The 25,294-nt window shown below is 52.4% G+C and overlaps 1 protein-coding gene across 1 annotated transcript in view; it reads right to left on the reverse strand.

Moving 5' to 3' along the window:
* Positions 1-664: 664 nt before the first annotated feature.
* Positions 665-25,294, reverse strand: part of CTDSPL (CTD small phosphatase like) — a 113,883-nt gene continuing 89,253 nt past the window's right edge. Inside the window, exons 4-8 of the mRNA XM_045856875.1 lie at positions 18,766-18,867; positions 15,407-15,463; positions 11,941-12,033; positions 8,336-8,521; positions 665-4,364 (exon numbers count right to left, since the gene is read on the reverse strand). Coding sequence (XP_045712831.1) covers positions 4,239-4,364; positions 8,336-8,521; positions 11,941-12,033; positions 15,407-15,463; positions 18,766-18,867 — 564 coding nt within the window. The 3' untranslated portion in view covers positions 665-4,238. The remainder of the gene's footprint in view (positions 4,365-8,335; positions 8,522-11,940; positions 12,034-15,406; positions 15,464-18,765; positions 18,868-25,294) is intronic.

Below are 25,294 nucleotides of genomic sequence, written 5' to 3' on the forward strand. Positions count from 1 at the left end.
CGAAGAGGGGGCCAGGGAGCACAGGGGAGGGGTGACAGGGGGTTGGCGCCACAGCCGGAGTCCAGAACCGGGGGCGGAAACTGGGGTGACCTCTCTGGCAGGCTGGGCTGCCCTGCTGTGGGGAGGGCACCTTGGGGCACAGCACAGACCAGCCACCGGGTTTGGGCTTTGTCTCCGGGCCTAGGTTTCCTGGGCCGACACACGGTCCCAGGCTGTGTGAGAGGAACAACGTGCCTAGCAGAACCCCGCGCCAGACAGGAGAGAGACTGCAGAGTACGGTAACCACAGCATCTCAGCAGTGTGCCCAAGGGCCGGGGCACCACAGACAGCTCGCACCGGGCCGGTGGCTCTCCTGGGGTGGGCTGGGGGCCATGGGTCCCTCCGCCCGCGCTTGGAAAGGGCTGGAATCTTCGTGGGAGGAGGGCGAGCCAGACTGCTTCTGACAAGCCAGGGGCCTAACACGGGGCAGAATGGGTTTCTTGCTCCCCCTGGGGTCAAGGTCGGGGGCTCTTGAGATCCTGCGGCCTTGCTCTCAAACTCCAGAGGCTGGAGAACCAAGAGACCCACGGTGCGGGCGTGAGGCTGGGCGGTGGGTATAGAGAAGAGATTACGGAGTAAAAGGAGAGGCGCTGCCGGTAGAGAAGCAGTCCATCCACAAGAGGGCGCAGTTTTACATGTTTATTTTTGGCAGGCAGGAAGGAAATCATTGCAAATCTCTTGACTTAACAATGCTCGCCCCTGGACACGTGCACATTCCACATGTAGTATTTTCCGAGTAATGCTGGATTGCTCATCACATTGAAACGTCCAGCAGAAATCCATGACCACCCAGACACCAGCATCTGCACTCCCTTGGGGGGGAGGGTGGGGGTTAGTCTGCAGAGAAGCCCCCCTGGAGAACGGAACAGGACCAGACACCATCAGGTTACAGTAAAAAAGGAACAGAGGCGGCCAGTCCGTTTGGCACAGGTAGCCAACTGCAAGCCACCCACGCTTCTCGGACCCTGGCACGCCACTGCCCACCACAGCACCTTGGAAAGCGGAGGCACAAACGTCACGAGTGTTTGCCCCTAGGGCTGTGTGGTTCTGGATTTTTATTAGAAAGCCATCTTTTGAATACGGGGTTGGAAAATGTTGCCAGGTTATGGGGTTACAGATTTCGTTTGCATACCCGGCGTTTGCGAGCTGCGGCCGCGACAAGTCAGGGTCGCCAGGGCGTCCGCGGTCACCTCCAGAGCCAGCCCCTCGAAGGCGCGCCACGTCCAAGCAGCTTCCCCACCGACCACCAGCCGTGACAGGCGGCGTTCCTTGTCCGTGCACAAACGGTTGTGGACAAACAGTGACGGCGAAACCACAGACCGACGCGCAGGGCTCCGGAGCGACGGGAGACGGAGCAGCAGCGACCTGGGACGAGCCCGGGCTGCACTCGAGGCCCCGCCAGAGATGAAGTCGCATCACAGGGCACGCAGTCCGTGCCCCACGGTATCCGCTCCCAGATCCTCGTGTAAGAAGCACTTGCCCAGAAGGCTACATGTGAACCTGGCACAGAAGGGGCCGTGGAGACTCAGGAGGTCAGATTTCTCTTTTGGCTAAAGAGTTAGGGATGTTTTGGTAACATGGGAAGTATATGGCACAGAGAGATAGCTAATTGGTTTCAATTAGGTTTTTAAAGCCCACAATTTCATAAAAGGTAATAATTAAAAACAATACCCGTATTTACCTTAAAAAACATAAACCCCAAACATTCATCTCATTTCTTGGCCTTTTGTTAGAAATCTATTGCTTCATTTACATGTCGATGATTAAAAATATAGATATAGATACTTTGATTATGTACATAAAGCAGAATGAAGAATGAAAATAAAAGTGGAGTTTTGGAGTGTGGTCCGATCAGGTGCGCAGAACCCAGAACCCTCCGAGGGCCTCCGGGTCCCGCGGCCCGCGCGGCGGGAGCAGGCTCCGCCCTCCCCAGCTCGGCACCGGAGAGGCACACGGCGCCACAGCGCGTGCGCAGTCGGGGGCTCCCGGGCGAAGGGTCCGGCTCAGGCCCGCTGAGGGTCTCCACTCCATCTGGCACTGTTTCTAGGTTCTAGTCCCCTGAAATATTCTAGGATTTCTGTCCTCTCTGCCCCCCCCATTCCCAACAGGACTTCGCGATGCCCCCCAAAAAAGGGGCACAGCGAGGGTCTAAGGCTCTCATCAGGACCGAGCTCGGGGTGGGTTTCAACAGACGCTGAGACGCTGGACGGCAACATTCAGGACATTTAAGGCAGCGGGTTCATTTAATGACGAGTCTCTCAAATCAAGGTTTATGGCACACGCGCAGACCTGCCACGTCCCCGCCGTTATCTGTGGTCACGCCGAGCTGGGGCCGATGCTACTGTCATCGGCGCGTGGGTCACTGGGTTCGGATCACGCAGCACGTTGGGAGACCTGGGCACCCCTGAATACTCACTTCTGAACGCAAGGCAGTCAGTCCACAGACCAAAGTGCTGTTGGGAAGACGTGATTGGCAACTGGCTTCATTATTTTGTGAAGGAAAACAAAAAAGAAATTTTACTTCGACACCCCATTCCCCGCCTTGTGAGTGCCAGCCGCTCCCACCAGAGCTCTGGCAGAGGCCGCGCCCACAGAGGACTAAGGCGATGGTGCCCGCACGAAAGGTTTCTTTTTTAATTGCTTTTTTTTAAGAGCAATACTTGACAGACTGTCTTGTTGTCGAACAAGGAACATGGCACTGCTTAAAACTCCTCACTGGGAAAGGCTGCAAAGGGAGCCCGGCTCGGGGAGGGAGCCCTTCCTCTCCCTGACTCGGGACCACGAGTCCCACTCACTCACATGTGGACAGGCGCCCCGGCCCCGGGCTCAGACACAGGCTGTGCTTGAAGAGAGAAGGCCAGGAGATGGACTTGGGCCACGTCAGCGTGGTGGATGGCTGAGGCCACAGGTTCTCCAGAGAGAACAGTCAGCTCACCCCAGGCTCTGAGGTTGAGTGCAGTTTAGAATGAACGCCACCCTCGTGGGGTGTGCTGGCCCTTTGCCTGTGCCCTCTGACCTCCCATGGCCAGAGCCAGGGGAGGGGTACAGTTGGTGCGACCTGCCTGAGGGGGGGCCCTGTGTTTCTAACCCTGTCCAAGGGTGCAGCTTAGCAGTGAGCGGATTCTGGGCATAGGCACAGTGGCAAAGAACAGTGTAACAGCCGCTGGTCAGTTCCATTTGGTGGCAGCGCGGTAGCAGCAAAGAAAATTCCCCAACAGCTCCACGTGCATCCAGCTTTCGGAAAGGAGAGATTGCAAAATCAATACACAGTTTTTTTTAAAAAAAAAAAAAACAAGGGTTTCAGTTTCTTGTAACTGCTCTACCCAACACAACAACAACAAAACATACAGAAGTATGGCCGGAGTGTGAAAGCGAAAGGGACAGGATGCCACTTTTCAAAGGAAAAATGTGACTCTGAGACCAACTGGTTACCATTGAAAATCAAAATAGTATACAACAACCTGTCGTTTCCTGACGTGCGGAGCCACGCAGTCGCAGACACACCCCAGAACGGGGTCAGAAGTGAGCGGAGACACTGGCGGGTCACACGGACTCCTGTCTGGAGCCTGGCCCCTGGGCACGGTGCCGCACGCCACAGGTTGGCCCGGCCGCCGCAGCTGTTGGGGGCCAGGCTCCTGCGCCTCACCCCCATACCTCGCCACCCCTCCCCCCAGGTTCTAGAAAATTGTCATTTTATCTTTTTAGAGAATCTAAGACAATAAAAGACTAAAAGATGTCTGGAAATACATTGTATAGAAAAATTAACTCTCAGCTGAAAATAACATTCAGAAAGGCACTTCATCCTGTAGGACAGAGATTCTGAGTTGGGTCAGCTGCTCCGGGCTGGGGCGGAGGGGGCAGGCTGTCTGCTCGGAAGGGGGGCAGCTGAAAGGAAGTCTGACAGATATCAAGCTTTTTTTTTTCCCCATTTTTTTCTTTTTGGTATGTTTTAAGAAAAGCAAATCCAGTAAAATGCATGTCCCTTTATGAAATTCATTAAAAGAGTTCATTTTAAAATAGTTGTTTCTGTTCTTAAAAAATAAGACAGGTAGGTATGTGGCCACAGTCACCCCGTGGCCTGGAGCACGGCGTGTCCTCGCGTTCGGCTCCCGGGGAGCTGGAGGCCGGGCAGGTGCCCAGGGCGCGGGCTCCAGGGCGCGGGCTCCAGGGCGCAGGCGGGCGGCGGGCGGAGGCCGGGGCTACCTATCGCAGAGTCTGTGCAGCATGCTGTACACGCTGTCCTCCCGGCTCAGGCCCTCGAAGAAAGGGATGAGGTCCAGCAGCTCCGTGTCGGTCATGTCATCGAACCAGGACTGCACGGGCACCTGGAAGACAGGGCGCGGAGGGGCAGCAGAACTGTGCCGGGCGCTGGGGGCGGCCCCGAACCTGACCGGGGGCCTGCTTTTTCCTATGAACGTTTTCTCTGGCGAGGAGGCCGGGTACCCAGCAATCATCTCCATCCTCGGGATTCTGTGTGTTCCTCGTGGCAACTGGCATCCGTCCAAAGCAGCCTGGCTGGGGAAACGGCCCCGGAAGACAAGGCAGCGTGTGCCCAGGGTGCACACCTTCGCCTGCTCTCTTTTCTTGCCGCAGAAGAGACGGCCAGGGTGCAGAGCGTCTAAGAACCGGCCCTGCTGGTTGCCAGTTTCCAGACACTCTTTCCACCAAACCAACCCCTTGTAGCGCACAGAACCTGGAGTCAGGGGTTCCTGACAACCGCGGACACCAGGGAGCCTGGGCGTGGGGGGTGGGAGGGTCCACTCAGGGCGACTGTGCTAAGTTGCGAGACACACAGAAGTGGGGAACGTGCTCCCAGGCTCAGCACTGACCGTTTAAAGGAGAAGTGCAAAATCTCAGTGCATCCTGAAGCCGTGGGCCGAGAACCAGACTTTTCCTTAGTTTTAGATAGAGGAGGGGGAGGATCCAGGGAGAAGAGATTTAAAAAGAAATTTTGGGGAATTAAAAGTTTAAAAGTAATATGTGATCCTTTTGCAAATCTGAAGACTGCTTATAAACATAATTCACTAGGTGATTAAGAAAACTAAACATGGTGGGGAACACCAAACATTGACTGCTGCTAGAGCAAGGAGTGGAAGCGGGGGAGAGGCCAGTGTGGCACAAGGCTCATCTAAATTTATCTTTGTTGACAGTTCAGATGTTGGAACCAGGTCGATGTACCACGTGACTGAAACAAAATCAAACCATTACGAAAAAAAGCAAAAAAAAAAGAATGAGCTAAGTGTGTAAAAGTTGGTGACATAACCACGGAGAATCATTCCAAATAATTTTAAAAGCTAGTGTTGTCTGTACATTTCTCCAAAAAAAAAAAAAACCAAACCATGGATGCATTCAATTGTCTTATTGGTAATGAGATTAGTACCGTTATTTTGAAATTATTATACATTCACTATAGAATAAATCAAACGTAATGACGTTAATATCTTGAGGAATGAAGGCTTTCAGTCTAAGAGGGGACACAAATCCAAAAACAAAGAAATGAAACAAGAGCTGTTGTTGCATTGCATTGGGAAAACCAGTGTGGACCTGTAATTTAGTTCTCACTTCAGAAATATGTGTATTTCAGCTCTGCCCAGCTGGAAGGGCTGAATGCAGAGGGCGTCCCAGGAACAACGAGAGCCCGGCCCAACTGCGGTCTCCGAACCACTTCCGCTAACGGGGACCAGGCTCCACAGAGAAGTGGCCGATTACAGGGCTGAAGCAAGCGATGGGTGAGGCGAAGAGCGTGCAAGATGGAAGCCTCCGCACAGGTCATTGGAAAACCAGAAAGAAAGAAATGGACCAGGGAAGCCTGGACCTTCTGTCGCGCCTGCAAGCAGGGAGCGACCGGAGACTGCACTGTGATTGGAAGGGTGTCCCCTGGCTGACGGTGAGGATGTAAGCGTACAGAAGAATAATAAATGGATTAAATCAAACAATAAAAAAAATCCATGAATCCATGAATCCATGATGATACCTAAGACAAAAAATCACTGGTTACATTTGGAAGTTGCTGGAGTATGAACTCATCACTCTGAAATTGTGGCATTAAAGAAAAGAACCCAGATTTTAACCCTGCCTTTCCTCTCAAACATTCAAACTGAACTTTGGGGCAACGAGGCAGTCAGTGAGGGCAAGTTGCATTGAAAGAGATCAGAATGCCAGCCAACAAACGCGGAAAGAATAAAATTTAGAAATCACCATTTTGCAATTCCAGATGAAACTGTAGACGTGGGCAGTGGTCAGCAACTGCTCACATTTTTAGGTGAAAGGGTGATGGGGAACTTGGCAATGAACGAATCAGGTGGACGCCACCTGCACCCAAAGAGGAATGTAAAAATCTTTAAAAGTGGGACAAGCTGACATTATGTGTCTCCTCATGTGGTATCTGATCCAGTGGCAGTGGTCTAACTTCGCAGTTAAAGAAAATATGGAGGCAGAACTTATATGTACGACCCATGGACATGAACTAAGGGGGGGATGTAGGTGGGGGGGCAGGGTGAAGGGGAATAAAGTGCAGAAAAATACTGGACAACTGTAATAGCATAATCAATAAAGTATCCTTAAAGAAAGAAAAAAAATACGGTGGCTGGGAAAACATACTAACAACCACCATGAAGTGCAATTAGGCAAATCCAGAGTGTAGGAAATTTCTATGAGACAAATAACCAGAATTTCCTTAACAAACAAAGGCATGAAAGACAACAGGCGAGGGAAGGAGAAGTGTTAAGATTATAAAAGAATTAAGAGGCATATTAACCAGATGTTTTGTTTGGATTCTGAATGAAACAATCCAAATGTGAAAAACATTTCAAGCCCTGGCTGGTGTGGCTCAGTGGATTGAGTGCTGGCCTGTGAACCAAAGGGTCACTGGTTGATTCCCACTCAGGGCACATGCCTGAATTTCGGACTAGGTCCCCAGCAGGGGGCGCTCAAGAGGCAACCACATGTTACTGCTTTTCTCCCTCTCCTCCCCTCTCTAAAAATAAAAAAATAAAATAAAATAAAATAAAATAAAACCCATTTCAAGATAGCGAGGAGTATATGAACGCAGTCTGGATACTAGCTTTAAGAAACTTAATTCTGTCAGCTGGGATAACTCAACTGTGATTATATGAAAAACTAATCCTTATTTGTTAGAGACACATTACAAAATACATTATGTTGAATTTGATGAGCTCACTGAAATAAACATTGATGTATAATACATTTAAACCTCTATTAAAATAATGATCATGCACTAATGGGATCTAAGTTGGAACTCATTTTCATATTATAAGGGGAGCAACCAAGTTCTGGGCTCAAGGAAAAAAGCCCTGTGTCGGCTTCCACTGGGTCTGAGGGCCTGGTGGGAAGGCTTCTGCTGGCCGGCCAGTGGCCAGCTGGGCCTGGATGACCTCTCTTCCTGCAGCAGGGCAGCGCAGGGTGGGAGGTGTCACTGTGAGAGTCACGCTGCACCCTGTGCGCAGACGCCTAGAGCGGCCGCGCTCCGGGGAGCTTTATGTAGGAAATGTTCCCATTGTATACTTTTGACGCATCATTACGAGGCAGTAAAGGCTGGCAGCCTTATCTGAAGACCTTATTAAAGTGTTTTATTCGTTCTTATTTAAGAGTTACCTTTTTAAAAAATCCTCACCGGAGGATATGCTTATTGCTCTTTAGAGAAGGTGAGGTGGGGGGGGGGGGGAGAGAGAGAGAAGGAGGGAGAGAGAGAAACGTTGATCTGAGAGAGAAACAATGATTCATTGCCTCCTGTATGCACCCCGAACTGGGATCTAACACGCAACCTAGGTATGTGCCCTGACTGGGAATCGAACCCGCAACCTCTCTGGTGTGCAGGGATGCCGCTCCAACCAACTGAGCCTACCTGATTAGGGCAAGGAATACTTCTGTTGAAGATGTCTACAGGGGCCGTAAGTCCTGGGCAGCAGCCAGCTCCGGGGGGTGTGTGTGTGATGCTCGGCAATAATGTTGACAATGCTGAGAGAGACAGACTCGAGGAGCGCTTACCCACCGCAAGCACCGCTGTAACTGCTCCTCACGTATGGCCACAGCGACCCCTCCGATAACCCTGAGATCGGCATTCCTATGATGCCCATTTGTCAGAGGAGGCAGCTGAGGCTCAGGGAGGGGAAATAACCTGGTAATGTCATGCAGTCGCTAAGCGGCGGAGCTGGGGTTTCACCAAGGAAAAGGCCGAGAAACCCGGCATCGGTGCCGGAAGGGACAGAAGCGGAGGCTGCCCGCGAGACAGAGCTCGGATGGAGCCCAGCATCTCTCTCTCTCAGGAGCTACTTACTGCGTTCTCGGGGTGGAAGATGTACGAGGCGGGGGAGTTGTCCACGATGATCACTTTGCTCAGCTCCCGCCCGAGGCGACTCAGGTCCTTCACGTAGTTCCCCCGATGGAAAACGCAGGACTCTCTGAAGAGCCGGGCCCGGAACACTCCCCAGCGGTCCAGCAGGTCGGCGACGGGGTCTGCGTACTGCAAAGCAGGCGCTGTAATGAAGGCTGGGTGCGCGGGGGAGCCCAGGACTGACCTACTGCAGCAAGGGCAGCTCACTTTTCTAAAGACGGATTTAAACCAAGGGAGGTTTCAGGGTCCCGGTTATTTTCCTCTGTGTGTGTGTGTGTGTAAGACACCATTTCTCTCGCTTCTCATTTCCAGTCCATCAGAAATCCTCGTCAGTTCCATCTCCAAAAATATCTTGAATCCACCTGCCTCGCTCTGCTGCACTGTCACGGGCCTCGTCCAGGCCTCTGCAACCTCGGCCTGGGGGCTGGGCACACCTCTGGCCTCTCGCTCTTCCCTTGGCCTCCTGGCCAGCCCACTCACCTGGAATGAGCCCACACTCCTCTCCTCCATACCCCCTTATGGCTGCAGCTGCGTGGTTCCTGCAACCTCTCAGCCCCATCCCGCATCACTTGAGCCACGCGGGCTTTGGACACAGTCAGAACAAGGGTTCCCTCTGCGTGGAACAGTCTCTCCCCAGCTCACTGCACGAGCCTCTCCCGGAACCTCGTTAGTTTCTCAGGTCCTGGCGCCCCTCACCAACCACCGAGAATCCTCCTGCATCTTCCATTCGGGGTGCTACTCTACCGCCTCACAGAGACCATTACCATGTGGGATGACTTTCTTTTCTCTTCACTGGCCAGGGCCCAGCCTTGCCTGTCGTGAGCACCAACAGCTCCAGCACCTGGCAGAGTGCCGACCCCGTGGTCCCTGGGGCAGGGGCTCGGTAGATCCCAGTTTCAGTGGTGAACCCATGAGCCGACTTTTAGTTTGGCTTGAGTGGCGTGAGGCCACACTGCCCCCTAGAGGTGCTCTAGGCAGTTGGGCCCGGCCAGCCCCTGGCTGTCTCACGATGGGGCCCAGACACCCACTCCGTTTACTTGGAGCCCGGGAGTTGACGGGAGGGAGTTTGAGCCCAGATTGCGGTTGGGGATCACCCTGCCTGGGCCTCTCTCATGGCCTGGGGGACTTTCCCCAAAGCAGGATGAAACAGGGAGACAAATAAAGGGAAAGTCTTCCTAAATGAAGATACCCGGAAGACTGGACCAGACCGAGTGCCTGGAGCTGGAGGCAAGGGAGCGGCAGCTGCACCCGATGCGAGGCCAGGCCTCAGCACCCAGACCCCAGGGAGGGGCACAGCCAGTGTCACCCGGGATCTGCAACTCTGCCCCGGAGGCACAAAGGAAGGAGGTCTGGTGGTTTGGGAGGGCACGGCGGCTGGAGTGCTGAGCAGATGCCAGCAGGGCTATGAGGCAGAGCCTGGAGCGGGTGCGGTTTCTGCTGGTGAAGGCGGCCAAGCGCCACGCGGGCAGGTGAGGGGCTCACTCGGAATGGGAACGACGGCTGGTTTCCTCAAACCACCAGCCCTGGTGGTGGCACACGTATCTCACGGGAGAGTCTAGGGCTCGGGGCTCCAGGCCGTGGAGGTGAATCTGGGGTGTGTAAGCTTCACGAGGCCTGGGCTTTGTTTCTAGTTCTCTGCTGCACCCCAGTGCCTAGTACGGTGCTTGTCACAGGGCGGGTGCTAAGTCAGTATTAGGTGGACGAGTGAATGGAGGAAACCAAGGGCAGGATGCAGACACCCAAGGGCTCTAGCAGTCAGCTCCAGGCTCCCGTTGGCCCTTGGGCGTGGGCCAGGAGGTCGCTGCGCCAACCGTGCTGGCTGGGTGCTGAGCCCGGAGCCAAGCACTGGGGAGCGCCCACCTGTCAGCACAACCTGTGCATCGGGGAGGACAGGGGCCGGAAGGCTGAGCCGGGCTGGAGGAGCAGCGAGGGGAGGGCTGGAGGGACAGATGGAGGGCCAGGTGGGAGCAGCCCAGGAAGAGAGATTAAACAAGGATGTTTAAGCGAGTGCTGGGGATGACGCCAAGGAGGAATGTTTCCAATTTTGCCAAAGGAAAAAAAAAACAACTCTCAGTGCCTGGAGTCTGGTGCAGTCTCGCCGCTTGTCATTTCTTTGGTTACCATTTCAGGCTCCTCGGCGCCCCCCGAGCACTGGCAGGAGAGCAGGCACTAGAATACAACTGGGCTGGGTACCGGTCATCTGGGAGACTGAGTCCTGGGGAAGGTGACGTCTTCCCTGAGGCCACGTTCACCAGTCAGCCGCAAGAGGAAGGCCCAGCCTTTGGCTGCCATTTCTATAGGCTCATGCGTGAAGGCATGGCAATGGGCCTGGCAGAGTGTGGTGCCGGGAGGTTCTCTGCCGCCTTGGCTGTGACAGAGACGGCTGAAACCAGGAATGCCCAGGCTGGCAGAGCAGCACGTCTGGGAACTAGGAGGCCCCCATACGCAGAGAAGGGAGACGTCCAGATCCAGGGCCTGGGGGCAGGGGGAGGGGAGCTGCATGGGAGCCCTTGGGGCAGGTCTGGGGCAGGCAGGTGGCTGACTTGGGCTCTGCGAAGCTCCTCTTTGGAGCCACTCAGGGGTTCGGAGGTGCCCGTGTAGACTCTGAAGGGGCCACCGAGAAACGGCGGGTGTTGGCCCCCCGCCAGAGTCTAGGTCTGCAAGATGGTCCTGGTAAAGTTCTCCTCTGAGGAGTGGGGCCTGCCTGCCCATCCTGCACGCACAGGCACCTGGTAAGGGGCAGACTAACCATGGCGGGGGGGGGGGTCCCGTGAACCTGCTAATCCCCTTCGACGGCGGGAGAGGGCTAAGAGTCCACTCTGTCTGGTCGGACTGTGGGTCAGCAAGCTACAGGGCCAGAACAGGTGTGAACTGTTTTATCACCATTAGCAATTATGATCACGAACAGTGGACGCCAGGAGCAGACCCAGGTACAGTGCCTGGGCCAGCGTGTGGAACGCAGCAGGCGTCCGGGAACACTCGCCGAATGCGTCAGGCGCTGCGCTCGGCCCTTCGTGTGCATTGGAAGCACTCTTTGGACCCACCCCACGAGGGAGATGAAGTCATCCCCGACTAATAGAAGAAACTGGGGTGAGAGAGGTGGAGCAACCTGCCTGAGATTACAGACTCGTTAGCGCAGGCAGAACTGTCACTGGGCTGGCCCAAGCGTGCGGGTCCCCCTAAACCTGTGTATGCTAACCCAGGGACACAGAGGCCCGAGCCTCTAGCATCTGGTTGCCAGCGAAGAGATGAGATGCAGACACTTGTCTTGTGTGGTGGGACACATCGGTGATTTCCTGCTCTGTGGACAGCCTGCTCCAGGGGGCTGCAGGCAGCAACTTCATGGAGCATTTGTTCCAAGTGCTCCCTGTCACCATGGTAACCCAGAAGCCTTTCAGGCTGGCACCGAGCACATGGCCTGCATCCACCCCATCTGGGGTGGGAATGTGTCACCATAGAAACAGCTTCCCCCCCTTAACAAGGGGCCGTCTGATAGACCCCGGGCAGGGGTGGAGGGGCTGGGACTCCGGGCTGGGAGCAGGACTCACCTTGGCCAGGCTGGCAGTAAACAGCACACACTCGAAGAGCTGCCCCATCCTCTGGAGGAACTCGTCCACGTGTGGCCGCTTCAGCACATACACCTGCAACGGCACGAGGCGGCAAGCTGGTCAGGTACAGCAGTTACCAGGGCTGGCCAGGGGCCCCAACGCCAGTGTAGGAGGATTTTCTGAAATGGTTCCTGCTTCCAGCCCCTGGGGTCTGTGCACGGAGCGCTTCCTGCCAGACACACTCCTGAGACTGGGCTCCAGGTCTGAGTCTGGGGCAGATGCCCCTCCCAAGGGTGGAAGGAAAGCTGCCCACGGTCCTGAGGGCCTGGGGATCCTCAGGACCAGCAAGTGGACGGGTGTGCCCCGTTTGTGAGAAACAGCTCTCTCACTTCGGGTGTGTTTCTCAGCACGTGCTCTGGGTCAGGCTCTGTGTGGACATGGGCCATGGCCTGGGGGTGTCCTTCTGGAGGTCCAGACCTGGCCCAGCAGGTGTGGGGTTGCTCTGGGGGTACTTGGATGGGACCACCCCCTTCCTAGGACGGCCTGTGGAGGAAGCCCTCCCGTGTGGGCCTGGGAAGGCGCCCCTGGACACCTTTAGAAAGGTCGCCATGCCCGAGCCTGGTGCAGAAATGGGTGTTTTGGGGGATTCGAAGCCAGCCTCATCCCAGGCCCCAGGAGGAGCCATCAGGCGGTGACACCCAGCGGAAGGGGGCAAAGAGGAGCCTTTTCTAGGGGGGCTGAGCTCTGTGCTCCCGACTTGGGAGCCGGGGAGCCTGCACGAATCTGAGGGAAAAGGGAGATGGGTGAGAAGGCAATGCTGGTGAACGGAGACAGAGGAGGGAGGAGGAGGGAAGAACTAATTAAAACTCGCATAAATTCCATTCGAAATTAGCCACTTCCCTAAAATAAACCAAACGCGTTAGAATGCAATGCAACTCATATGCGCTGAGCCCCAGCTCTGGGCTCAGCCTGACGCCGTTACAAGGATGAATAAAACGGAGGCCTTGCCCTGAAAGGGCTCACAGTCTAGAGCAGACACACACACACACACACACACACACACACACACACACACACACACAGAATGTCCAAATAAACATGCGCACTGAAAAGTTCCAGTACAGGGGTCAAGTAAGGGCCATTAGCTCCTCTCTCTAGGGGAGGGAATCACAGAAGGTAGCATTTGGCCTGGACCTTGAAGAATGAATAGGAGTTCACCAGGCTGATGAGGGTAAGTCAGCTCTTGGGCAGGAAAGAGTACAAGCACAAGGCCTGGACTGAAAATACCTGGGGTGTCAGAGAATGGCCAGAGCCCTGTGCAAGCAGCCCTCCAGGGGGGAGGAGGGATGGGGCACAGGAGGAGTGGCTGCAGGTGATGTGTGACAGGCAGGCAGGGCTGGACATCCTCCAGGAGGAGTGAGAGAGGGAAACACAGGGGCCCTGAGCCACTGGAGGCTGTGCTGCTGGCGGGGGAATCAGAGAGCCAGGGCTTGGGGGGGAACTTGTGGCCCACAGAAAGGGTGAAGCATGCATGGGTCTGTGGCTGTGGGGGCAGAGAGGGGCCGGAGGAGCAGAGTGGCCTGGGGTGGGTGCCCACAGGGCTCTGCGGAGGTAGGAGGGCGGGTAGGGACTGAGGGTAGGGCCTGCGGCTGCAGTAGCTCCAGGAGCTCCCTTTGCGCAGGAGGTTCTTGGTGCAGGGAGCAGTGTGGCCTGTGGTCCTCAGCCTCCCTGGGAGTACTGCTGGGAAATGAAGCTTTGCTACGTGCGAAGGGCGGGAGACTGATTTGAGAACTCTGGTGTTGGTGCCTCTGGCAGAGGGGAGGGTCCTGGGCCCGGATGCCGGCGTCCAGGCCCGCGTCCCCGTGCAAGTAACCGAGAATAGGCCCATCGGGACCTGCACAGCCTATCCTGGATTACTTGAACGAGGCCACGGCCTTCGCCAGGGCTTTGGTCCTCCTCTTGGCGCCTGTGGCTTCATTCCCTCAGGAGAGAGAGTTTTTGATCCCAGCTCTGGTGCCCTGGGGCATCTATTGCCAAGTGCATCACAGAACAGTCTGGAGGGAGGCTGGGGGAGCTCGGCTGGCTCCTCCGTGAGTGGTCTGGCCACAGCAGGCCAGGCCCCGAGGGTCACGCTCACAGTCACAAGGTATTAATTTCTCCCCTAATTCTTGCCATGCCAGTGGGCAGCCTCTCCTTTGTCTCATTACTTTGTAACACGAGCCAAGATAATAAATGCAGAAGCCTTAACTGCTTCTCAGAGGCTAAGTTAATTCAGTTGATGTTTTTGTAAATGTTAAATGCCCAAGTGCCTGCCGTTTTGGCTCCCTGATGGCTTTTAAAAGCTTGAAGTGTGGAGATGCTGGGGGCGAAGCTGCCTTTTCCAGGGGCGGCTTCCTGGCAGGGGAGGGACGGGACCTACGTATCAGGAGAAGAGCCCTGGGCAGGGGGCAGGAGACCGGCAGTCTCATTTTAATTCTTCGTGTTGCATGACCTTCAAGCAACACTTTCTCTGGCTGAGTCTCAGTTTCCCCACGTGGACAATGCAGTGGCTGGGCCAGCTGATTTCCAAGGCCTTGTCAGTTCTGATGCCCTCCACTCGAAGACCAGAGACTACTGACATTGGTAAGGAGACATGACATTCTGTCATGGCTCAAGCGCCAGGAGTGATTTCCCTTCCTGGGGCTCGAACACAGCAGCCCAGAGACTGTCACTTTAAGACCGTGGGGTTGATAGGACCGTGCTCAGATCACCTCTGCGGCAACCCTGACAAGGGCTCCCTTGTTCTTCAGCCTCCCCAGCTGCTTTTTCTACAATGTTTCCAAATATGTTCATAAATGAAGCCATTCCCGGAGGTGCTTCATGCGGACAAGGAAAAAAACAATCAGAACAAAAATGCACGCCAGCTGACTGCAGTGTCTTTATTCCATGCTGCCTGCCGATCCAAAACCTCACACCCTTTGCCCTTTCTCTCTGGGCAGGTTTTTTTGCTAAAATTCCCTGGAGAACATGAGGCAGGAGAGTCAAGGTCCGGCCGGAGAGGCTGGCATTGGAAATGGACAACTTTTCCTGAGAATTCCCCAGAAGTGGGTGACCTGTGGCATCTTCCTGTTGCCTGCTAGGAGAGTAGCCGAAAGCAATCACACGAGGAAGTTAATTAGACCATCAAGCTGGGCCAGCGGGGGATACGGAAACTTCTAAAAGTCTGCATCAAATTAAAAAGAACTATTTTCAACTGCAACCACATCTAGTATTTACACATAGATTATAATTTTCCTTATAAACTCAGTACAAACAAATTCATGAGTGAAAAACAAAGCAGAAAACCATTGCATTTATTTTAGAGCTTGCTTCCTTTTGATTCAGTGATGAGATTATTACTGGAATGGGAATTTATAAATAAAGTTCAGAAGAAGTGTAGTCACTTAAAAATGCTAATTGGAACTCAGATTTAGCTTTGATTTCTTACCTGATGTATAGTTCCATCGATTTCGACCGGAACAATAAAATCAGCATTACTAATAGGCTGGAGAGAAGAGAAACTATAATTAATACATCTGAAAGGATGAATCAACATCGGAAATTTTAGCAAGAAAAAAGCTCTCCTGTACCAATGTGTTTATTATTGGAAAAAAAAACAGTTCAGAAGGATGCTGAAGCATGCCTGGCTTCCTTAAAGTAAGCATAAGCAAGCCCTGGCTGGCATAGCTCAGTGGATTGAGCGCGGGCTGCGAACCAAAGCATCTCAGGTTCGATTCCCAGCCAGGGCACATGCCTGGGTTGCAGGCCACAGCCCCCAGCAACCGCATATTGATGTTTCTCTCTCTCTCTTTCTCCCTCCCTTCCCTCTCTAAAAATAAACAAATAAAATCTTTAAAAAAAAAGTAAGCGTAAGCAGAAAAACACTTTTTTTTTTGTTTTGAATATCATTACATTTTCAGCAGCTTGGTCCAACCTCTTCATCACCTGCCGTTGCCCTAATGCATCAACCACAAAAGGTGGGGTAGCCTGGCTAGGGAGGGGGGCTCCTGGGAAACCCCAGCTCTTGCCTAAAGCCCTGCTAGAATAGGGAGGCCAGCAGGAATGGGGAGGGGTGGGAAGGGGACAATGTAGCCCACGGTCCTAGAGGACAGGACTACTTGGGGGCAATCATGAGTACTGGGCCCACAAGTGCCTGCGGCTGTGATGGGCAGGGCATGCTCAGCCCAGGACACAAAGCAGGGCCAAGGACTCGTGGGGGTGAAAAGTCAGAGGCCACACACCATGACCTCGGGCAGGCCCCTCCTCTGTCGGGACCGGGGTCTCTCCTCTCTTCCATAGCTCCTGGGACGGGGCTCCTGAGCGTCCATGGCCCCACCCAGTCCTGAGCGTCAGGGGTTTCCGGCCACCCTCGCCTGCTCTGGTCCACGCAGTGCAACACCCAGCGCACTCGCCAACTGCTGGCTGCTCACGATACGGCCGACAGCGTCGGTGATGTTTAACATTCAAATAGGATTCTTTGGCGGTCCCTAGGTTCTCAGGGATGGACTCGCCTATACTTCTAAATGGGTTTCCACCAATTAGACAGAAAACCACTCAGATCAACAGGCCCGAGGGAATAAATGGCTGCAAACCCTAGGGGCGAGCGGGAGAGAGATGCAGGGGTGGACACCATGTGTGGTGGCCACTGCGCAGGGGAGTCGGGAACAGAGTCTCCGGTCAGACTCTGAACTGGGGTCTGCCTGTCCGCCCAGGACTGTACGGACGCACGTTCTCCTTTGATCAGTACGCTGGAGAGACTCGAAGCATGGGAGATCGCGGAACCATCAGTAAGCACGTGCTAGAGCATCTGGGGCTTAGGGTAACAGTTGACTCACTTCTGTGGCTGGGAGGCCAGGGGTGGGCTCACAACTGAAATACAGAATCATGCTAAAAAACAAAGAGAGACTGGAGGAAGAAACTCTTACAAGCTTCGTTCCCCAGCTCAGGGCAAGCACCCGTTCTCGATCCCCGTCACGTGTTGGTGTCAAGGAGGCCTCGCGTGCCAAAGCCAGGGTCCTACCTCAGGCCCGTGAGCCCGTGAGCTGTGCAGTTAGTTGTACACCTTCAAGGGGGGAGGCTCACAGGTTTGGGATTCTCAAAGGGCTCTGAAATGCCCTGAACGTTAGAAACCGTGCACAAAGGCACATTCTGCTCGCAGATGTAGGCAGGCCGGGGCGAGAAGAAACGACAAGGTGCTGTTCACATGGGCTTGTCCTACGAGCAGGCCCTGGAGACACCACAGGCTGCCAAGGCCCCGCCTTTGGAGCCGGGAGCCCTCGGTGACCCTGGGCCGTCTGGCCAGCATTGCCTTCATTCCCAGACTGCTTGCAGGGGAGCTGGCTACGCCGTCACGGCACATGACCCCTGTTCTAAAGGGCTTTCCTCCGGAAGGACTTGAAAAAGTTCTGCACAGCTTGCTCATACGGGGTGTGTGTGTGGCGGGCGGCGGTGTGTGTGTGTGGGGGGGACCTGGATGGCTTCCAGGGCCTTTCAGAGCTGAGCTGGGCCGAGGCCCCGGCAGCGCCTGCACCGGTCCCGGAAGGGCTCTCGAAGTACCGGGGAATGAAGTGGCACCGCACACCCCAGTGGCCAGACAGGTCATTTCTCACCGCTCAAGGTAAACGTGGCCCCTCCCGCACTCTCCCCAGGACTGAAAGACCAGCACCCGGCCTTGTCCTGCCAACAGAGGCCTCTGCTTAGTGGAGCAGGCAGAAGGAAAAAAATTTGGCAGTGAGGCCTCCAAACTTGATGGCTCCTCCAGCCCCCATACAACCATCGGGGAATGACTGGGGCTCACGTGAGACCCACAGCCCATCACGGAGGACGCCTCCCGTGCCCCCCGGTGAAGTACGGGGGCCCTGGGACGCAGAGACCAAGGGCAGTTCCGCCTAACTGGTCGGCGATAGCACAGCTGTTCCACCCCCAGAAATGCCCCAAGGCAAGCAGGGCCAGGGCCCTGCACACCCGCTCCCTCTCCCCAGCGTGCCAATCCCGTTTCCAAAGCTTTTCATCATGTGCCTCTCTGAAATAATTTTTTCCATTTCAAAAAAAAATTGGAAAATGGTTAATTAACTCATTTCTTAAGAGTGTCATTACAGCTGTTCGGCAGGGAGGTCCCCCAGTGATTTGTAATTAATTTTGGCTGTTACCCTGACGGGGCGATGGAGAGCGAGGGCGCGCAGAGAATCGGGACTATCGGATGCTCACCTTGACGCCACGGAAGCCCGGAACCCTTCAGGAGGGAGGTCTCGCAGGCGGATACTCATTAAGCTGTGAAGCTTACAAAATCCCCCAGCAACCTCTTATTACGAAAATAGTCAAAATAAATAAATGGCCGAATCTGTTCAGCTGCCGTAACTCTGGGAGTCTTCTTCAGCGTTGAACATCTTTCAGTAAACTGGTCTGGGAAAACTTCCAGGATAGCAGGTTGCTTTAACAGTGCCTCTCCTGCCCCTCCCAATAAAACATATGGCACCCTGGTTACCGTGACAAATACACGGGGGTGTCCTGGGGCACTAGGGCACTGCCTTGTGCCACCCGAAAAGTATTCCTGCAGGGGTTAAAGTGCTGGAAACTCCGATCTCATAAATAAGAATGAGGTCTCAGTAAATATCGACAGCCCAGCATTTCTCCCCCAAACTAATTATGTTAATATTCCACCACTTGGGTTAATGTTCACCTGAGTTAATAAACAACTGTTCCTGGGATTTCTTCACGAACCATTAAGTCACACATTAATAACCACCAGCTTTCATCCAATTGTGTCCGAAGCACAGAGATCACGGATGGTTCTTCACGCTGATTTACCTTGAATGAGCTGTGCACCAACGTTTCATCTAAGTCAATGACCACACACTTCTTTCCATAGTCAAGCACCGTCACCTCTGGAAGGAGGTATTTAGCTGGTGGCTAAAGAAAAAAGAAATCACTACTATTACCTTGATGTAAAAGACAAGCCAGTCCCCTTATTATTGTATTATACTATGTCAGTGAGGTTAACAACGAAAGCAAACATTTAAATGCCTGGCCAAGCACATCATGGAACTGTATTGAAATTAATAGGAACGAGTAGTTTGCAGCTGAAGGTTTACCACACACCGGGCCATTGTCTCAATGGGGACCATGAGAGCCTAGGCTTTGGGACCAGGCAAACGCGGTCTGAACATTAGCTGTCTCTTGCTTGGCTGTCAGTGGGGATAATAATATCTAACGTGAAGGGTTGTCGTCAGCAGCTATAATTGCCGTATAATGCCCACATTCTGTCTGGCACATATATGGCTTGAATGTTTAATTATTATAGATGCTCTCACTAGGCCGGCCCATTTCCTGAGGCCACATTTTGTCTGAAATTCACTGTGGTACGTAAGTATATGTCAGAGCTTTATTGGAGCCACAGTATTACTTTTTTTTTTTTTAGTGATTGAAATGTTTAAAAACACTTGAAGAGAAACTACAGACCCAACAGCAACATGCAATCCCAAGTGACCTCCAAGAATAGGTAACAGAGAGAAAAGGGGTCCAGGTTCTGCGCCCTGCCTTCTACCTGCCCTCCTGTGGTATATGAGGGAGTGAGTGTGGCATTTTTGCCTCTCGGAGGATTCTGTCTCTTGAAGCTGTACTTTAATCCCCACGCTGTCTGTTAATCAAACATCTATTTACATGCCTTTGCGGTAGCTGACTCTAACCTTGAGATAAAAAGGTCACGAAGAGTCACTGAAACACTACATATCTTCAGAGAACCTCGTTCTTGATGTAGAGTATTTATTTCTTTGGGCCACGCTTCATTTTAGAAGGGATTTGAGGTATTTTAGTTTACTCTGCAGCACACTCAGTCTCCAGTGATAACAAGCTCATTTTCTACCCCGGAAGAAGGTCGAGCTCTGTTAAACGTTTAAGGCAAAACAAAACACAAGAAATATCTGTCCCTAGCCACTGAAGAGCGAACAACTTAGCTCATCAAATCAAAAAAGAAAAAAATGAAATCAAGAAGTATGCCCTTTTAAATGGCTTTCTTTCTTTTTTTTTTTTCCGTTTTCTTTTTGTCTAAACTGAACCTTAGTCAAGGATCTAGAGAATTTCAGACTGTAGCTGGTTCAATAGTGACCGTTACCCAGGCGGTCAGCAGGTTAGGTAAATTTGCAAGGGCAACGATCATCCTGGCGGGGAGGTAGCCGAGCAGGGCTGACGGGGATGAGGCCACGGGTGGGGACCCGGGCATTTCCCAGGCTAGAGGGGCCCTCTCCCGTGAGTGTGGGTGCTTCATCCTCTCCAACGTCATTTGAAGAAAAAGCCTTATGGCCTTCCAATGCCCTCGTTAGAGCAGTCTTCCCAACCTTGCAGTGCTGGGGAGAGACGTGCCTTAGACACAGGCCATGGGATCCAGGGTCCTAGGAAGGGCTGTGTCCATTTTAAATTGGCAAGCGAGCAGGGTATTGAAAAAAATGAAACTTGCAAAAGAAGATGTATCTGAAAAAGTGCTTTAAAGAGGCAGGGTATGAGAAACTCTCTAAGTGAACATAAGGATGTGGGTTATTTCCGTTGTTTGGGACGTAACATGCTTGTGACTAGAATAAACTTTGTCTAAATGTTTTATTATCCAATTATGTAATAAAAACACATTCTCACTGTAAAGAATATAAACAGGAGAACACAACTATTTGCTCTTCCATGCCCCCCATTCCTTTGCCCAGCTGTCTCCCTTTTCAGTTTGGTGTGTATCTGTCCAGTCCTTTCTCCATGCATTTATGCACTAAAGCAACAGTCCAACTTTATGTAATTGCCAGTCTGGAAAACAGGGATCCAGAAATTCTACCCCTCGCATATCTGAAAACATCAAAGATCTGCCCAAAGTGGCTCCGTTACTTTCCAAACCCAAGAATAAAAATCACTTTCTTAGCATATTTAACCCACACGTTATGAGCATTCTCTGAGTTAACAGTAAGCAAAAGGCCTCCCTGTACTACTCTGAGAGAAGAGAGAAAAGAGCAAGAAGGGTGTTAAGCAAGCTATTGATAGAACTTTTGTGCCGCAGAGAGCAAGGTGGGGGTGGGTGGGCTAGGAGGGTCCCATTAGTCCTTAGCCTGGTTCCTAAATGCACATGGCTTCTCCGGGAGCAAGGCTTTAGACGGAACGCAAAGTCTCCAGACCATTGGTAAGAACTGTTCTGGACAGCTGTGTCCTTGGAACGTGCAAGGGCACTATATACATGCAATAGTGTTTTGCTACTTCAATTGATCTGTTCAGGTGATGCTTGAATCATTAACTAAGGAATGTCCTGAAGCAAATTTTCTCTCAGGCCATCAGAAAGCTGAAGAACAAGAGAAACACCAGTTATATCAAGAGGAGCCTTTTATATAGAAAATCACTTGCTCCAAACCACGTGGAGGGCATTGTGGGGGGTAGGGGTTGGAGGTGGAGGTGAGGAGTAGTGGGGTGGGGCTGAGGGGGAGGAGGAAGGAACCATAACTTGCCATCCAAGGTTTGGGAGTTCTCTGCCTGGGAGGAAATCTGAAATTTCCTGTCCATGGTAGTGAACGGGCCGCCATGAGGAGTAAGCTCTATAGTTCTTTTCTTTTGAGTACTTGCGCCCGCACCCTCACAAATCTTACAGATGCAGTGTCTCTTCTCGGTACATTAGTGTTTTGTTTTGTTTTTTAATTTTCGTACTTAGAGCTCTCAGGCTCAGTGTCTGCACACCGCGCTCCCCAGGTCTCAGAGTTCAGGGCAGAGACCTCAGGGCCCACTGCAGAGGGGGCAAAGGAAATCCCCAGGGGTGTCTGACCTTTGGGCGTTTCTGGGCCACAGTGGAAGAAGAGTTGTCTTGGGCCACGCATTAAATACACTGTGACATGTAAACACACAAAAAAATCTCATAATGTTTTAAGCAAATTTATGATTTTGTGTTGGGCCGCATTCAGGGCCATCCTGGGCTGCAGTCGGCCCGTGGCTGCAGGTTGGACACCCCTGCCTAGACCATCTTTAAGTAGAAGAGTTGCTCTGCTTATATGTTCTTCCTAAGGTCTGGTGGGAAAAATATACTAATGCTTACTAAAAGGCTTAGGCAAACAGCATAGAACCTAACTTAGAAAACAAACGTCTCCTCTCCCCGTCAGCATTGTTATGGCTCAGCTGCACCATCAACCTTGTGTGGTGTGCGCGCACCAGTGTGGTGTGTGATTCAAGCGAGCGCATGGGAATGGGAGGAGTCGGGTCACAGCCCCTAGCTCATTGGCGGTCGCAGCCATCTGAACTTCAGCGGTTCCTGAGCCTTTCCCTCGCATCGTCTCCTCACCCTTCAATACCTAACTTTTACTGGACAGCCCATGGGCTCCCAGTAGGATGCGTGAAGAGCCCCAAATCCCAGCTCATGGCAGGGACACAGATGTTAGTTACTAAGCAGGACATTTAACATCAAGTCCAGATACAGCTGTCATTTCTGACAGGTGCTCAATGGATGGATTACTCAATAAATGGTGCTGAGACAACTGGCTTGCCACGTGGAAAGGGAAACAAAGCTGGGTGACTACTTTACGCCTTACACCAACGTAAATTCCATATGGATCGAAGATTTGAGTGGAATGATGAAACCACGAAACACTGGAAGGAAATATGGGTCGGTGATCGAGTGGGGAGACCTTTCTAAGCCTGATGTAAAACTCCGAAACCATAAAGGATAAGATCAATCCATTTGCCTACATAAAACTAAACTTCTTTGTGGCCAAACTGTTTATAAACAAGGCCAAAAGATATATCATGAACTTGGAAGAAAGTGCTAATTTCCTTGAAATTTTAAAAAAACACACAATACAGAATCTAGAAGAAATGAATAGGGAAGAAGAAAGACATATGGACATCAAAGTTGGGGAAAGATCATACTCATTCATAAAGAAATACAAATCAAAAGCGATAAATCAATACCATTCTTTACTTTCAGATGAACCAAGATTAAAATATTTGAATAGGCAACCCCACGAGCTCTTGGTTGGAATGTAAATTAGGTTTTGGGGAGGACACTGTGGCTTTCATCTACCAAAATGTAAAGTGTACCCTTTGATCTAGCACTTCCACAACTGGGACTGGTCACGCAGACACTATCACTCAAGTCCATATACACACACGTGCAAGAATATGCACAAGAGACACGTTGGCAATAGCACACGGTGGACACGCAGTAAATGCCACCAACCGCGCGGAAAGCAGTGAGGCGGACGCCGTGTGCTAACACTTGGAAGGATGTCCCAGGTATCTTGTTAAAGGCAAACAACACTTTTTTTTTGCAAAACGCTCATTGTGTAAATATGCTTGTGTCTATTTAGAACATTTTTGGGAAGCTCTATAACAAGTAGCAAAAGTGGCTATTCTAGGGAGCTGGGGCCAAGTTGGGGGATTTCTTTTCTTTCTACTTGAATCTTTCAGTATTTTTTACACCGTGAACTTGAACGATTGCTTAGTGGCAAATCAAAAGGGCAAACCTGCACATGCAAACAGAACAGCATGAGGATGAAAAGAGAGGAAAGGCGTGAGGAGCAGAGATGGGGGATGCCTGCTGGAACTGCTCTGGGTGCCCATGGGCTCAGGGGTCTCTTTCATGTTCGGGGCCTGGAAAATGCTTTCAGGAGGCTGTGGGACCTGGTGTGTAGGTTCAGTACGAGCCTGGGTTTCTGGTCCCATGGTGCAGCACCCCGACCTCTCAGGGGCTCTCAGCACTGACCAGGCCCTGCTGTGGTCCACCAAGGGCAGAGCTAGTCTGTTTATGTGAGCGGTGGCCTTGACGGGTGGGTGCAGGTTTTGCAGGGGGTTCCTAGGCTCGAATCCCAGGGCTGAGCTGGGACTTCGGTTCGCTTCTGCATACGAAGCAGGCAGTAGAGACCCTGCCGTGCCTATCAGCAGAACTGCTTTGCTGGAAGTTATCACTCGAAGAAGCAAGTTACTTCAGCTGGGCTTTGTTTTTCTGCAAGGTATTTCACAGATTCGTGAGGAAGGCCTGACCCAGTGTCTCAGAGGTAAGAGGCCGCCAGCCGTTTATTGATCAAGCACCGGACTAAATTACACAAGGAATCTTTTTCCCCTTGGCTATTTTATTCCAGGATTCTAGAATGCATATAGGTTTGTAGGGAGAGGGTCATCTTTCTCAGTAGAGTTTTTGCCCTGACCAATGCTTGATTCAGCACCTAACTTTATAGATACCAGTGAATTAACCCGCTGAGAGAAAACAGTGCTTTGGGAGTATCAGAGGCAAGGGGAGAGGTGCCAGCTGTCACCTGTTTAGAACAGAAACCTTTGTAGAAAGAATCAGTATATGAAACTACTTTGTACGAGGGCTACAAAGAGACCTCCGGTTACCAGCCCCGCTGGGGACTGTTAATTTGTGAAGAAACAGGAGAGGCAGAGGAGCAGATATGACCCCACTCAAACACTGGGTAACAGCTCAAGCTGCCTGCCAGTCCTTTTCGTCAGTCAGTTCTCCCAACAAAGCCCGCCACCCCAAGTTGTTGGGCTTTGTTCCGCTGCCATGTCGGAATCACCCCACAAACCCTTGCAACGCGTTAACACATGGGGAGTTAAAGTTCTGAGAAAAAGGACACGATCAGAAACATTCCAGGCAACTGAAAAGTGACAAGCATTACCCAATTTGGAGTCAACCTGTACTAATATAATCCATCCCTTTCAAATGTAGGATTGCTGTGCCTCTTGGTTGTTCCCAGAAAACAGGTGAATAAGTCCAGGGAAAAAGAGAGAACAGATTTGAATCAGTCAATTTGAATAAGAGACTCTCTGGGATTAAAATACCGATGTACGGACATCTTCCAAGACCTAACGCCTTCTTGAAGGTCAAAGGACTGCTAGAAAGGTCTTGTTGGTTATGGGCATCTCAAAAGCAAGTTTCTTCTGGGAGTCGGTCAGTGGGACAGCCCCAGCCCAAATGGCTCAGAGGGCTGAGCGGGAGGAAGCTAAGGGGCAGTGGAGACGGGGTGGGGGTGGGGGCTTAGGGGTGGCTGGTCCAGGCCTGTGCTGCAGTCAAACACTGGCAGGGCTATGCTCCCCAATCCGGGGGCTGAAGACAGAAGTGGGCAGCCCGAGGGAAGCTCAGCTGGGGCAGTTACCATACCACCCGCCTGTGGGAGTGGGGGTGGGTCCTGCGAGTCCAGGGGCGATCGTCCAATCTCAGAGCTACAGCCAAGCTACTGACACTGGTGGGCAAGTCAGAAATGGTCTGCTCATCTGGGACATGGGCTTGGGGAGCCCAGCGCCACTGGGACAGCACCGGCCACAAAGAACCGTGTCTGGGAAAAGTGTGTTCCCCCGGTCTACGGGGCCGGAGCTGCCGTGCTGGGTT

Source organism: Phyllostomus hastatus, unplaced genomic scaffold (genome assembly GCF_019186645.2).
Source record: "Phyllostomus hastatus isolate PE091 unplaced genomic scaffold, TTU_PhHast_1.1 phas_scaffold_129, whole genome shotgun sequence".
NCBI lineage: Eukaryota > Metazoa > Chordata > Mammalia > Chiroptera > Phyllostomidae > Phyllostomus > Phyllostomus hastatus.